This window comes from Diabrotica virgifera, chromosome 1, assembly GCF_917563875.1.
Source record: "Diabrotica virgifera virgifera chromosome 1, PGI_DIABVI_V3a".
NCBI classification, from domain to species: Eukaryota; Metazoa; Arthropoda; class Insecta; order Coleoptera; family Chrysomelidae; genus Diabrotica; species Diabrotica virgifera.
In genome coordinates this window covers 16,496,172-16,509,357 of record NC_065443.1, presented here as the reverse complement: position 1 = coordinate 16,509,357, position 13,186 = coordinate 16,496,172, and the positions used below count along the sequence as shown (strand labels likewise).

Sequence of the window (13,186 nt, the reverse complement as noted above, 5' to 3'; positions counted from 1 at the left end):
AATCTGCTTCATTTAAGAGCTAACGATATTCCAGAACTGCAATCTTGGTTGGGCAGAACAGGCTATAAATGGTTATCTTATGATATTTCGAATGAAGTAATGTCCATTTTATCGAATGCTGTTCAGAGAATTATTTATGATCGTGTCCGTTCGCAAGAATTGTTTTCAATAATTGCTGACGAAACATCAGACATTTCAGTGAGCGAACAAATGTCTTTCTGCTTGAGAAGCGTGAATGCTTCCTTGGAAGTTGAAGAATATTTCATCGGTGTGCACGAGACTGAATCCACAACTGCAGATGTTCTCTATAACATGATTAGAGACGTTTTATTACGTTCTCAATTGGAGATTGGCAATGGTCGCGGACAGTGCTACGACGGCGCAGTGAATATGAGTGGATGTGTCAATGGTATTCAAAAAAAAATTCTTCTCGATGAGCCACGTGCTATATATGTGCACTGTCAAGCTCATGGAGTGAATCTAGTCGTTCAAGATTCCTTCCAGAAAATCTTGCATGTCCGTGATTTCCTGTCTGATATAAAGGACATTATCACTTTCATTCGAGATTCTCCGAAAAGACAGCCATTTCAAGCTAATTCAAGGCTCAGATAAATCTCCAGCTCTTCGCCCATTTTGTCCCACTCGCTGGTGTGTGATAGTTGAATCTTTGAAGAGTTTCTTAAAAAATTACGAGAATATAAGTGAATTCCTGGAACAGCAGAAATCGCAGCCAAGCGATGGAGGATCAAAAGCTAGCGGATTCCTCAACAAAATTTCGGATTTTACTTCCTTCTTACGTCTATAATACTTATATTCGAAAGAATAGAGACATTGAACACGATCCTGCAAGGACAAGCACTTGATTTTAATAAAGCAACCAAACAAGTAGAAACTGTGAAAACGTCTTTGCTGTCGATTCGCAATGAAGGCAGATATGATGAATTGTGGAACAAGGTTACAATAGAGTCTGAGCAAATGGATTTGAACCAACCAATATTGCCCAAAAGAAGGAAGGTCTCAAGGAAAGTAGATGACATGAGACAAACCGAACACAATTTTGACGATGTTAAACAATTTTACCGCCAGATGTACTATGAAATTATTGACATGACAGTGACTAGCTTGACGACAAGATTTAAGGGGGATACATTGAAGCATTTTAGAAAAGTTGAGGTATTTGCGCTGGACAAAGCGGAAAATGCAAATTATGTGACATCCTTTTATAAAGAAGACTTCGATGGCGATAGATTGGCCCTTCATAGAAACATGTTCTTGGATATTACATCACAGCGAAATGTCGAACTTGAATCTATACAGGATATAGTGACATATCTGAGGAGTCATAGCGAGCTTTATGATATTTTACCTGAATATTTAAAATTCATAAAGTTGTTGCTGGTAATACCAGTCTCATCATGTACGGCCGAAAGATCTTTCTCGTCATTGAGAAGATTGAAATCATTTTTAAGATCAACAATGAGCCAGAAAAGATTAAATGATGTAATGCTACTGAATGTTCATGGCGACATGGTGGCAATCTCGATTTGGAACAACTCTGCAATGAGTTCATCAAACGGTCCTCTGTTATGATGAACTCTTTCTCATTGTTCGATCCTAGAGAAAAATGAAATATAATATTTTACAGCCGTTGTCTGTTGTCTTATCATGTTCTATTGACTATTGGCAGTTTTATATGTATTAATTTTTTTTATTAGTGTAATGTTGATCATGCCGTGTTTATGTTTTTCGTAGATATAGGATATAGGTATGTTTATCAGTTTATCTATGTTCATATTTTTAAATCAATAAACGTTAATAAATTAGTCGAATATGTTTATTTTCCTGAAAAATTTAGCTACCCAGCCCACCCTACCTTTTTCAGCACAAAGACAAAAACTTTGACAATCGAAGGTGAGGTGCACCGGACGGAATTTCTAAAAGTCGGCGCCGCTGATTTACAGGGTACAAGGTTTCTCCCCATGTGATAATCTGACGCGCTCAAGTAACTGCAAAAATCCCCGCTTGGGCTCCCCTACCATCATTATCTGCTTAGTTTAATAAACAAGCCTAAAGTAATCCAATAGATGTATTAAATAAATAAATTACTAAGCGATGTCACAATGACGGCCTCCCGTGGATTTCAGCCGAACTAGCTTCGAGGGGGGTTTTAATGTCAAACGCTGAGCGCACATACATTTGAATCAAGTATGTAATATTCAGTATTTTCAGTATTTATTTTTGCATGTTTTTTTCTCAAATTTTATATACAACATCGACGAAAAATGAACATCAGATTGAAAAACTGCAAAATACACGTATTCAATATTTTTGAAAAATCTATTGAATGGCACCAAACAACGGAGGTGGGGGTGGGGGATTTAATTTTAAATCTTAAATAGGAGCCCCAATTTTTATTGCAGATTTGGATTCGTTACGTAAAAATAAGCAACTTTTATTCGACACTTTTTTTCGAATTATAGATAGATCGCGCTCTAATCGGAAAAAAACGATTGTTTCAAATGGATAATTAAATTAAAAAATGAAAAGCCCCCACTATATGGAAAACTTAACTTAACCTTTTTCTGGTTTTAGCACATACTCTTCACAATCCAATAGGTCCCTATAACGCTCGAGTAACTGCAAATTTAGCATACTTTCCTTCCCTACTATGAGGATTTATTAATGAAAAACATGGACAGTTGTTAAAGCACATAACGTTTTTATTATCACACATAATTAAATGAATCGAAAAGGAAAATGTTAAGAACGCTTAACTCTACAATCGAGTTTTAATTTTAATATTTTACATATGCTAGAATATTCCACAGGGTGTTCCAAACTTTAAGAAAAAAACACAGTATGATTGGTACACCCGGTATAAAATGATCCCCAGGCTGTGGGTGAAAAAACGTGATATAATTCAGGAATTTTTGAAACCTATCAGGTGTTGTAAAGGACGATGCCAGGAATAATTTCTACTAAAATGTAACCAAAAATATTGTGCGCTTTTTATTATATTGCGATTTTCATTTGTTAAATTTGCAATTTTTAAAGATTTTTAATTTTGCAGCTTAGGATATTGATTTTAGAGAAAAACTTTTTAATAGAAAGTTGTAGTAAATTAAAAAACCTACAATTTAAGCTATGGTAAGTTTAATTTCGTTTATTGGTTATTGCAAAACAGCCTGCGAAATGTCCAAAATGGCCGTTTTTTACAATTGCATTATTTATTGTACAAATAATTTTTTATATTTTTTTAAAGCTTTAAAATGGGGATCTTTCAATTCCAAACATAAAAAAATTGTAAAGCCAGATTAACGAATTTGTTGCTTAGATATTATAAATTGTTTATCCCAAGAGGTCAAACGTCGAAGGCTATAACTTTTTGAAAAAAAATCGTAGAGAGTTGGTGAAACATCCAATCTCCTTCTAAAGAGTTATATTTTAATATTCTGATGTAAATAAATGCGTAAAACATTTTTAAACCTCTAATTTTTGGGTTTGAAAATAAGGGGGCAAATTTCGTTATAAACATTTAGAGCTGAAGCGGCCCTGTACATCCTATGAGTTTCTAACTTACAGATTAAAGTTGCTGAAGACGAAACGAAGATTTATAAAAAAGTAAAAATTTTCTACAACCAACTGAAGCCGAGATAATTGTTTTTTTCTTCTTTAAATCGTAGTGCCTTTATTTATTACAATTAAGAAATTATTTTACAGTCATTGAGTAAACAAAGACTTATATTATCTTTAAATAAAAATTATTATAAAATATAATTAAATTTAATTATTAAAAATTATTTTTAAAATCGGTGCTTTTGCCAGCGGCCGAATTTTGCAAATCGCCCGGCTCGCTTCAAATCCGCGCGCTCGGAAACTTTTTAAGTAACTTGTATTAAATTTTGACAGAAAACAATTTAATAATATTACCATTATAATATACAGTCTGTTTACCACTGTATTTGTTTTTCTTGATAAACTTTTGTATGTGAAATCTCATTTTTGAAGAAATAATATTACAAAAATGATACATACATATACATGAAATTATATATCAACTATATTTTTAATTTTCTCATAGTTATATAAATATAATAATAATGTTACTTCTTATTATACAATATAAAACTTTTTCTTCTTGTAGTGACTATCCAAAACGGATAGTCACTACAAGAAGAAAAAGTTTTATATTGTATAATAAGAAGTAACATTATTATTATTATATTATTTATATAACAATGAAAAAATTAAAAATATAGTTATTTATTTCATTATTATATGTATCATTTTTGTAATATTATTTCTTCACAAATGAGATTTCACATATAAAAGTTTATCAAGAAAAACAAATACAGTGGTAAACAGACTGTATATTATAATGGTAATATTATTAAATTGTTTTCTGTCAAAATTTAATACAAGTTACTTAAAAAGTTTCCGAGCGCGCGGATTTGAAGCGAGCCGGGCGATTTGCAAAATTCGGCCGCTCTCAAAAGCACCGATTTTAAAAATAATTTTTAATAATTAAATGTAATTATATTTCATAATAATTTTTATTTTAAGATAATATAAGTCCTTCTTTAGTCAATGACTGTAAAATAATTTCTTAATTGTGATAAATAAAGGCACTACGATTTAAGTAAAAAAACAATTATCTCGGCTTCAGTTGGTTGTAGAAAATTTTTATTTTTTTATAAATCTTCGTTTCGTCTTCAGCAACTTTAATCTGTAAGTCAGAAACTCATAGGATGTAGAGGGCCGCTTCAGCTCTAAATGTTTATAACGAAATTTGCCCCCTTATTTTCAAACCCAAAAATTATCTCGGCTTCAGTTGGTCGTAGAAATTTTTTATTTTTTTATTAATCTTCGTTTCGTCTTCAGCAACGATAATCTGTAAGTTTAAAACTCATAGGATGTACAGGGCCGCTTCAGCTCTAAATGATTATAACGAAATTTGCCCCCTTATTTTCAAACCCAAAAATTAGAGGTTAAAAAATGTTTTACGCATTTATTTACATCAGAATATGAAAATATAACTCTTTAGAAGGAGATTGGATATTTCACCAACTCTCTACGATTTTTTTTCAAAAAGTTATAGCCTTCGACGTTTGACCTCTTGGGATAAACAATTTATAATATCTAAGCAACAAATTCGTTAATCTGGCTTTACAATTTTTTTATGTTTGGAATTGAAAGATCCCCATTTTAAAGCTTTAAAAAAATATAAAAAATTATTTGTACAATAAATAATGCAATTGTAAAAAACGGCCATTTTGGACCTTTCGCAGGCTGTTTTGCAATAACCAATAAACGAAATTAAACATACCATAGCTCAAATTGTAGGTTTTTAAATTTACTACAACTTTCTTTTAAAAAGTTTTTCTCTAAAATCAATATCCTAAGCTGTAAAATTAAAAATCTTTAAAAATTGCAAATTTAACAAATGAAAATCGCAATATAAAAAAAAGCGCACAATATTTTTGGCTACATTTTAGTAGAAGTTATTCCTGGCATCATCCTTTACAACACCTGATAGGTTTCAAAAATTCCCGAATTATATCCTGAAATCGACCTATTTTTCACCCACAGCCTGGAGTATATTAACGAAACAACTTCAAATATTGCTGAACCCAGCTCTGTTTCGATTTCAGTTGATGTTGAGTTGAATACATACCTTACATTTCAAAATTACGTGATGGAAGCATGAGTATATGGAAAAACAGAAAAATGTAAACACTAAATGGGTACTTAAGGCAATGCTCCTCTTCCAATCTTCCCTCAACACTCTTCCTAAGGCACTGATCAAGGTTTCTACAAAACAGAATTGATGACGTATACCAATATTATGACAGAGAAATTATATGAGGCCCTTAGAACACAAGGGGTGTAAGTGATAAGTTTTGAGAAAACATTGTTCAAAGTTCTAGATAAATTTAAAAAAGAATGTGTGTACTTTGTACGCACGTAAGAAGTTATACTTCTACTATTATAATTTCAACGAAATAAATATACTTAACAGTTACAATACAAAAAATTAACAATGATTACCAAAAATTAACCAAAACTTAACAATAACAAAAATAAATAAAAAAAATTAATCGTCCGGGATTTGAACCAGCTATCTCGCGATCTCTTGATTTCTGGTCCAATGTTCTACCAACCAGGCTATCGAGGCGCTTGTTATTGACGTTTCGGATATACATAATTACACATCACGGCAACAAGTGAAATATAAAAATAGATATTTTATTATTTTACGCCAAGGAAGACAAATCCAAAGACACAAAAATTATAATAAATAATACATTTACTAAAACACTAATATATCCTTTTAATGACATATTTGCGCTGACAGCGCTAATACATATATATCTTGAAAGATTAGAAACGAACTACATACTATCTGTGTGCGCATGCGCGCAGATTTATGAAAAATTTTACTCTAAATCGCGCCTAAAGAAGTATAACTTCAAAAATCTAGGTAGGTACTACTTAGCATGTTTCCATTTTTGATCATGTTATTGTTAGTTTATGTAGAAAGTTTGAAGCCACCATGTTTTCTATGTGTGTGGGAGTCCATTTTTCTATTTAACCCAGTTTCCTAAAAATTGTCACTTACACCCCTTGTGTTTTAGGGTCCTCATATACAGTATGTCCCTGTAAGTTGTATCCATATGGAAAACTTATTTATTATTAATTTTACGAAAAAAAGTTATTCTTTATAAAAAGTTATGCATGGTCCAAAACCCAAGATTTAACCATCAGATATCAAATTTTATGAATGTTATACGAGGTATGTCAAAAAGTTTGAATTTCACTCAAGAGTAACGTAGCTTTATTTTTCACAATATTTAAAATTGCTATTATGAAAAGTTGTTTGGAATTAAAAGCTATATTCTAATATGCAATTACATCTTTCTAATTGAAATTTTTTTTTTTAATTTACGGATAACTATTATTTTCAGTTATTAAAATTCTAATAACTCTTTTATTATTAATTTTACGAAAAAAAGTGATTCTTAATAAAAAGTTCTGGATGGTGTCTAAAACCTAAAATACAACCATCTTATATCAAATTTTATCAATTTTATACGAGGTATGTCAAAAAAGATAAATTTAGATCAAAAGTAAAGAACCTTTAAAGTTCAGAATATTTCAATTAGGATGTAATTACATACTGAAACATAGTTTTAATTCTAAATAACTTTTCATAATAACAATTTTCGATATTGTGAAAATAAATGTATTTTACTCTTGAGCGAAATTCATATTTTTTGACAAACCTCGTAAAAATAAAATTTTTTGACATAAAATTGATAAAATTTGACATAACATGGTTGTATTTTAGGTTTTAGACCATGCAGAACTTTTTATTAAGAATCACTTTTTTCGTAAAATTAATAATAAAAGAGTTATCTGAATTGAAATAACTGAAAATAATGTTAGTTATCCAAATTTTTCAAAATTTTTTTTTCAATTAGAAGGATGTAATTGCATACTAGAATATAGTTTTTATTTCCAAACAACTTTTCATAATAGCAATTTTCAATATTGTGAAGAATAAAGCTACTTTACTCTTGAATTAAATTCAAACTTTTTGACATACCTCGTATAATATTCAAAAAATTTGATATTTCATGGTTAAATCTTAGGTTTTGGACCATGCAGAGCTTTTTATGAAGAATAACTTTTTTTCGTAAAAGTAATAATAAAAAAGTTTTCCATATGGATACAAGTTACAGGGACATACTGTATAATTATAATACTTAATACACGTGAAAACTTACCATTAGTTGCAAGTGCTTCCAAGTTTTCCGGATCTCGTGCCAACAACTGTATGAGTTGTGCTCCCCTAATCTTTTCAGCCATACCCTCGTAAAGGAGATCAATGTATTCAGACAAACTGTTATAGTTAGCTTCGTGTACTCCATTGGAGTAATTATCGAATTTATTTTTATCACCATCGCCCATGGGTCCCATTCCTAACGAAAATAGAACAAAAAAATTAGTTACAGTTAGGGCAGATGGGATAAGAAAATGTAACTGGTATATTTGATCATAAATGTAATGAAATTATGAAATTAATAATAAATAGTTATTTATGATATAAGTGTTAAAAGTACAATTTTAAGGCACGCATGTGAAAGTTTGCAGAATGAGCGAAGCGAATTCTGCAATTCACGTACTTTAAAAATAATGTACTTAAAATGTACTTTAATTAAAAATGTACTTTTTAACACGTACATCATACAATATTTTTTCTACAAACGTTATAAATTTATAAAATACAATATTTTTGTTAACTGCTGAAACCATGAAATGGCCCTAAACTATGACCCGTAAAAGGTAGAACCGGTTGTCTACACTCGAGGGGAATGTCTAAAAATTATTAGTGAAAATATTATACCGTTACATAAACTTGTTTTTCTACAAACGTGTTAAAAATGCAATAATACAGTTTAAATTAAATTTTAAAAAAACCTTTTAAACCACCTTTGTCAAATTGCGCAAGTTGTATTATTAATATTAATGTTAATAAATGAAATATAAATATTTTGATGTTTCACGATTTGACAATTCACTTTTAACTACAGTGCCTTAAAATTTTTAAAGCACTAGTACTTTAAAGTAGCATTATTAACACGGTTGTAGAAAAATACATTTATTGTGAATTTTTGCAATATAATTCTGTACTGTACAATAAGGGTAGGTTGGTTAGTTAGTTGGTTAAAGCATACCTTTACCACCATTTTGAAGTTTTCTTTTCTTCAGATAATAAATAATTTGCTCTACTTCTGGTAGGCGAGAATGATGTATCAGTTCACACTGGTTAACGACTTCTTTGGATAATACATGGCAATCAGTTCTACTGTTAATCATTGGTAGTTCAATAATTTTCTTGAGACTCTATAAATAATAAAGTTTTTAAACGTATATAAGAAAAGGAAACAATGTAGGAAACAGAGGTTGAACCTCGCAAAATAAAGAGGACTATATTTCCTACTATTTATTTCCCGACAGCATATGTCTATCACCCACCGCTTAGCGAGGGTAGCGCCCCAAAGTTGAGAAATTTTTAAAAAAGATGTTTTAAAAAATTATATTTTTCCCTAACTGTAATAAAAATTAAGAATAAACCCTGGGGAAATTAATCAAATAAGTGGCTGATTTTTTGGTATAGGTTTCATTTAAGGGCAATGGCAAATTTTTTAATTACAGGGTGTTACATTTTAAAAAACCCCTTTTTATACCATCTGAACCGCCTATGCTAGAGTAAAAAAACTTTCAGCGATTATCCATGTACTGGTGTCATTTACAAATTTCTATCATGCACCCTTATTTTTTTTCGCAACCACCCCAAAAAAAGGGAGAATTAATAAAGAGATTTTCTTGGAATCCTTCACACACCATGCCCTTTATTAAAATGCTTCATATATCATTTTGTGCACGTTTTTATTACCAATGCATGGACACCAAAAGCGATTTCTTGATGCAACCCTTGTGGCAAAAAAAAAATAAAGGGTGGTTGAAAAATTTTTTTTTGCTTTTTGACCCATAAGGACATATGCTCCATGAATTGGGTTTTTCATAAGTATATATGATTATTGCAACATCCCTGCGGAAACTACCCCTATCCTTGAAAATAAACTTTAGAAACTACCCCTATCCCTTGGAGAGCATGTTTTACGATTTTCTCATTACATATGCATTTTTTTAAACAAAACTTATCCAGAATTAAAGACCACTATTTTCTCTACAAATAAGGTCCTATGCATTTTTTTCATATCAGCAACCGTTACGGCACAGTGGCGCCGTAAACCTCAGAAATGCTTTGGCGGGCTCGTTTTTATTTTTTTTGGTCACCTATTAATTTTATTGATAACATCTATCTATCTATCTAATCAGCCCTAAACATCCATCCTTGGATATAGGCCTCCTCTTCCTTCTTCCATGCCTCTCTATCTTGGGCAATTTGCATCCATTTTGACCCAGTGTGTTTCTTCAGGTCATCTGACCATCGCATCTGTGGCCTTCCCCTTTTTCGTTTGTGGTTCCATGGTCTCCAATGTATTACCATCTTAGTCCATCTTTCATCCTTCTGCCGTAGGGTGTGTCCGGCGAACTTCCATTTAAGCTTTGCTACTTGGGTAGAGACGTCTTTCACTTTTATTTTGTTACGGATCCATTCGTTTCTTTTCCTGTCTGATAATTTAATGTTCAGCATTTGTCTTTCCATGGCTCTTTCTGTCTTTGCTATTTTTTCCATATTCTCTTTTGTAAACGTCCATGTCTGAGAGCCATATATTAAAACAGGGAGTATACATTGATTGAAGACTTTTGTTTTTAGCTATTGCGGGTATTTTCCGTTCTTTAGAATATAAGACAGTTTTCCGAATGATAGCCAGGCCAACCTTATTCTTCTCTTTATTTCTTCGGTCTGATTTTCTTTATTTAATCTAGTGATTTGTCCTAGATATATATATTCTTTTACTTGTTCTATTCTTGTTTGTGCCACTGTAATTACTAGTTCTTCTTGTTGATTGGTCATGGTTTTTGTTTTACTGTAATTCATCTTCAGTCCTATCTTTGTCGATTCTCTATCTAGTTCTTCCATCATTCTTTGTAATTCTTCACTTCTTTCTGCTATTAATACAATATCATCAGCATATCGTAAGTGATTCAGATATTGCCCGTTTATGTTTATACCCAAACCATCCCAGTGCAGTTGTTTGAACACATCTTCTAGCGTTTGGTTGAATAGCTTGGGCGAGATGGTATCTCCTTGTCTTACTCCTCGGTTTATTTTAATAGGCTCCGTTTGTTTCATTAGCTTGATAGTTGTTGTTGCCTTATCATATATATTTGTAATTAAGTCGGTATATCTGTAGTCTATTCTGCTGTTTTGTAGGGAATTCTTTACTGCCCAGTGTTCCACACTATCAAATGCTTTTTCGAAGTCAATAAATGCCATGTATAGCGGGATATGATATTCGTTAGCTTTTTCGATTAATATCTTCATCGTTAAAAGGTGGTCACTTGTACTGAAGCTTTTTCTAAATCCGGCTTGTTCTCTTGCCTGGTATCCATCTAATTTAGTTGTTAATCTGTTTGTTAATATCTTGGTTAATAGTTTGTACATCACATTTAGTAAAGTTATGGGTCTGTAATTCTTTAGATCCTTTTTATCTCCTTTCTTAAATAGTAACAATGTTACTGCTTCGTTCCAAGTGTTGGGTATTTGTTTTGTCATTAATATTTTATTCGTAAGTGTGTACAAAACTTCTCTAGTTGTTTTCCCACCATTTTTTAGCATTTCTACAGTTATCCCGTCTTTTCCTGGCGATTTATTATTCTTCATCTCCTTGAGTGCTCTTTTTATCTCATTCTTACTGATTTCTGGTTGTAAGTCGAAATTGACATTTTTTATTTTTATTTGTAATTGCTTAAGGCTATGGGTACATAATTCGCAAATATTTTACGTGTATCCCTACTTTTTCTGTCTTTACACGGCAAATTACGTGTAGTAAAATTCACACTGGTATTGATATGTAAAGATTACTAGAATGTCATTCTACTTGAAAATGCCATCATTAATTTAAAGAGATGGGTTTTGAATGTTCTTGGATAACTGTTATTTTTATAATTGGAAATTATTAATTCAGTTAATAAATGTGATAATTTTTTCACTAACTATGTATTCAGTGATTGCATTAATTTATTTGTACAACAAAGACTAATACTCAATCGAGAAAAGAAGAAAAAAGTGTTAAAGTGATTTTTTAATAATATATTGTTATGGAACGCTTACAATTTTGAACATCTTTAACAACAAAATACTTGGATGACAGAATATATTATCCTGATGTATTCTCTGCTTGGACCTTCCACAAATAATAAACAATAAATAACTTTTTATTAAGTTCACGTCTTAAATCAATTATTTATCAAATACACTATATTTTAATAATATTTAATCAATAACTCAACATATTCCCGATGCAATGTCAAATATTTAAAATTGTCACTGATTGTCAGTGTCTGACTGACAATATATGCTGACAATATTATATTCGGCTGAGTGCGTTATAAGACAAAGATAGATTTGGAAAATATTACCACGGCATTGTGTTTATTTTTTTCGAATCCTGAAAAAACCAATAAATATTTTTGAAAAATTTAAACGCAGAATGAAAGACTAAATTATTACCGAGGGCCGAAAGTCCCTTAGAATAAATAAAAAGTTTATTTTGAATAATATATTTGAAATTAAAAATCACACTAAATTTTCTCTTAGTTTTTCACCCCTGTAACTTATTAAAATAAACATTATAGAAGTTCTCAGGGACTTTCGGCCCTCGCTAATAACGTGGTCTTTCATTCTGCGTTTAAACTTTTCAAAAATACTTATTAGTTTTCTCAGGATTCGAAAAAAATGAATCCCCATTTGAATAGCATTGCAGCCGAAAATACGTACCGATCCTCTTAAGGATTTCTTGTGTTGGTTTCTGTTTTGTATTGTAGAGGTTTTTATAATATTCTTGTGTTATTTGTATAATTTCTTCTATATTATTGGTCTCTACGCCTTCTTTGTTCTTTATACTATTAAACTGTATGCTTCCAAGCTGTGGTTTTAAGCACTTCATATTTTTATTTTGTTCAATGGTTTTTTCTATTTTTTCTTCCTGTACTCTCCTTTGACTTTCCTTAATGATAACATACTTATGGAAAATAAAAGAACATACTGTCTGCTACACATTATGACCCATGCATATTTTATTTTCTTTGCACTCTAAAGCCACAGTGGTGGCCCAAAATCAATTTTTGATTATTTTCTTTATTAATTCTCCTCTTTTTTGGGATGGTTACGGGGAAAAAATTCGGGTGCATTATACAAATTTGTAAATAACACCAGTACATGAATAATCGCTGAAAGTTTTTTTACTCTAGCATAGGCGGTTCAGATGGTATAAAAAGGGTTTTTTTTAAATGTTACACCCTGTAATCAAAAAATTTGCAATTGCCCTTAAATGAAACCTATACCAAAAAATTAGCCACTTATTTGTGATTAATTTCAGCAGGGTTTCTTCTTAATTTTCGTTACAGTTAGGGAAAAATAATTTTTTTTTAAAACATCTTGTTTAAAAATTTGTGAATTTTGGGGCGCCACCCCCGCTAAACGGTGGGT

The 13,186-nt window shown here is 31.1% G+C and overlaps 1 protein-coding gene across 2 annotated transcripts in view; it reads right to left on the bottom strand.

The window, feature by feature from the left end:
- LOC114334241 (kinesin-associated protein 3) overlaps window positions 1-13,186 on the bottom strand; it is a 44,145-nt gene that overhangs the window by 17,069 nt on the left and 13,890 nt on the right. The window contains exons 3-5 of one of the 2 annotated variants that reach the window (XM_028284278.2): window positions 8,739-8,907; window positions 7,788-7,982; window positions 5,675-5,811 (exon numbers count right to left, since the gene is read on the bottom strand). In XM_028284278.2, the coding sequence (XP_028140079.1) occupies window positions 5,675-5,811; window positions 7,788-7,982; window positions 8,739-8,907 (501 nt within the window). The remainder of the gene's footprint in view (window positions 1-5,674; window positions 5,812-7,787; window positions 7,983-8,738; window positions 8,908-13,186) is intronic. The other variant, XM_028284279.2, reaches the window with a different exon arrangement.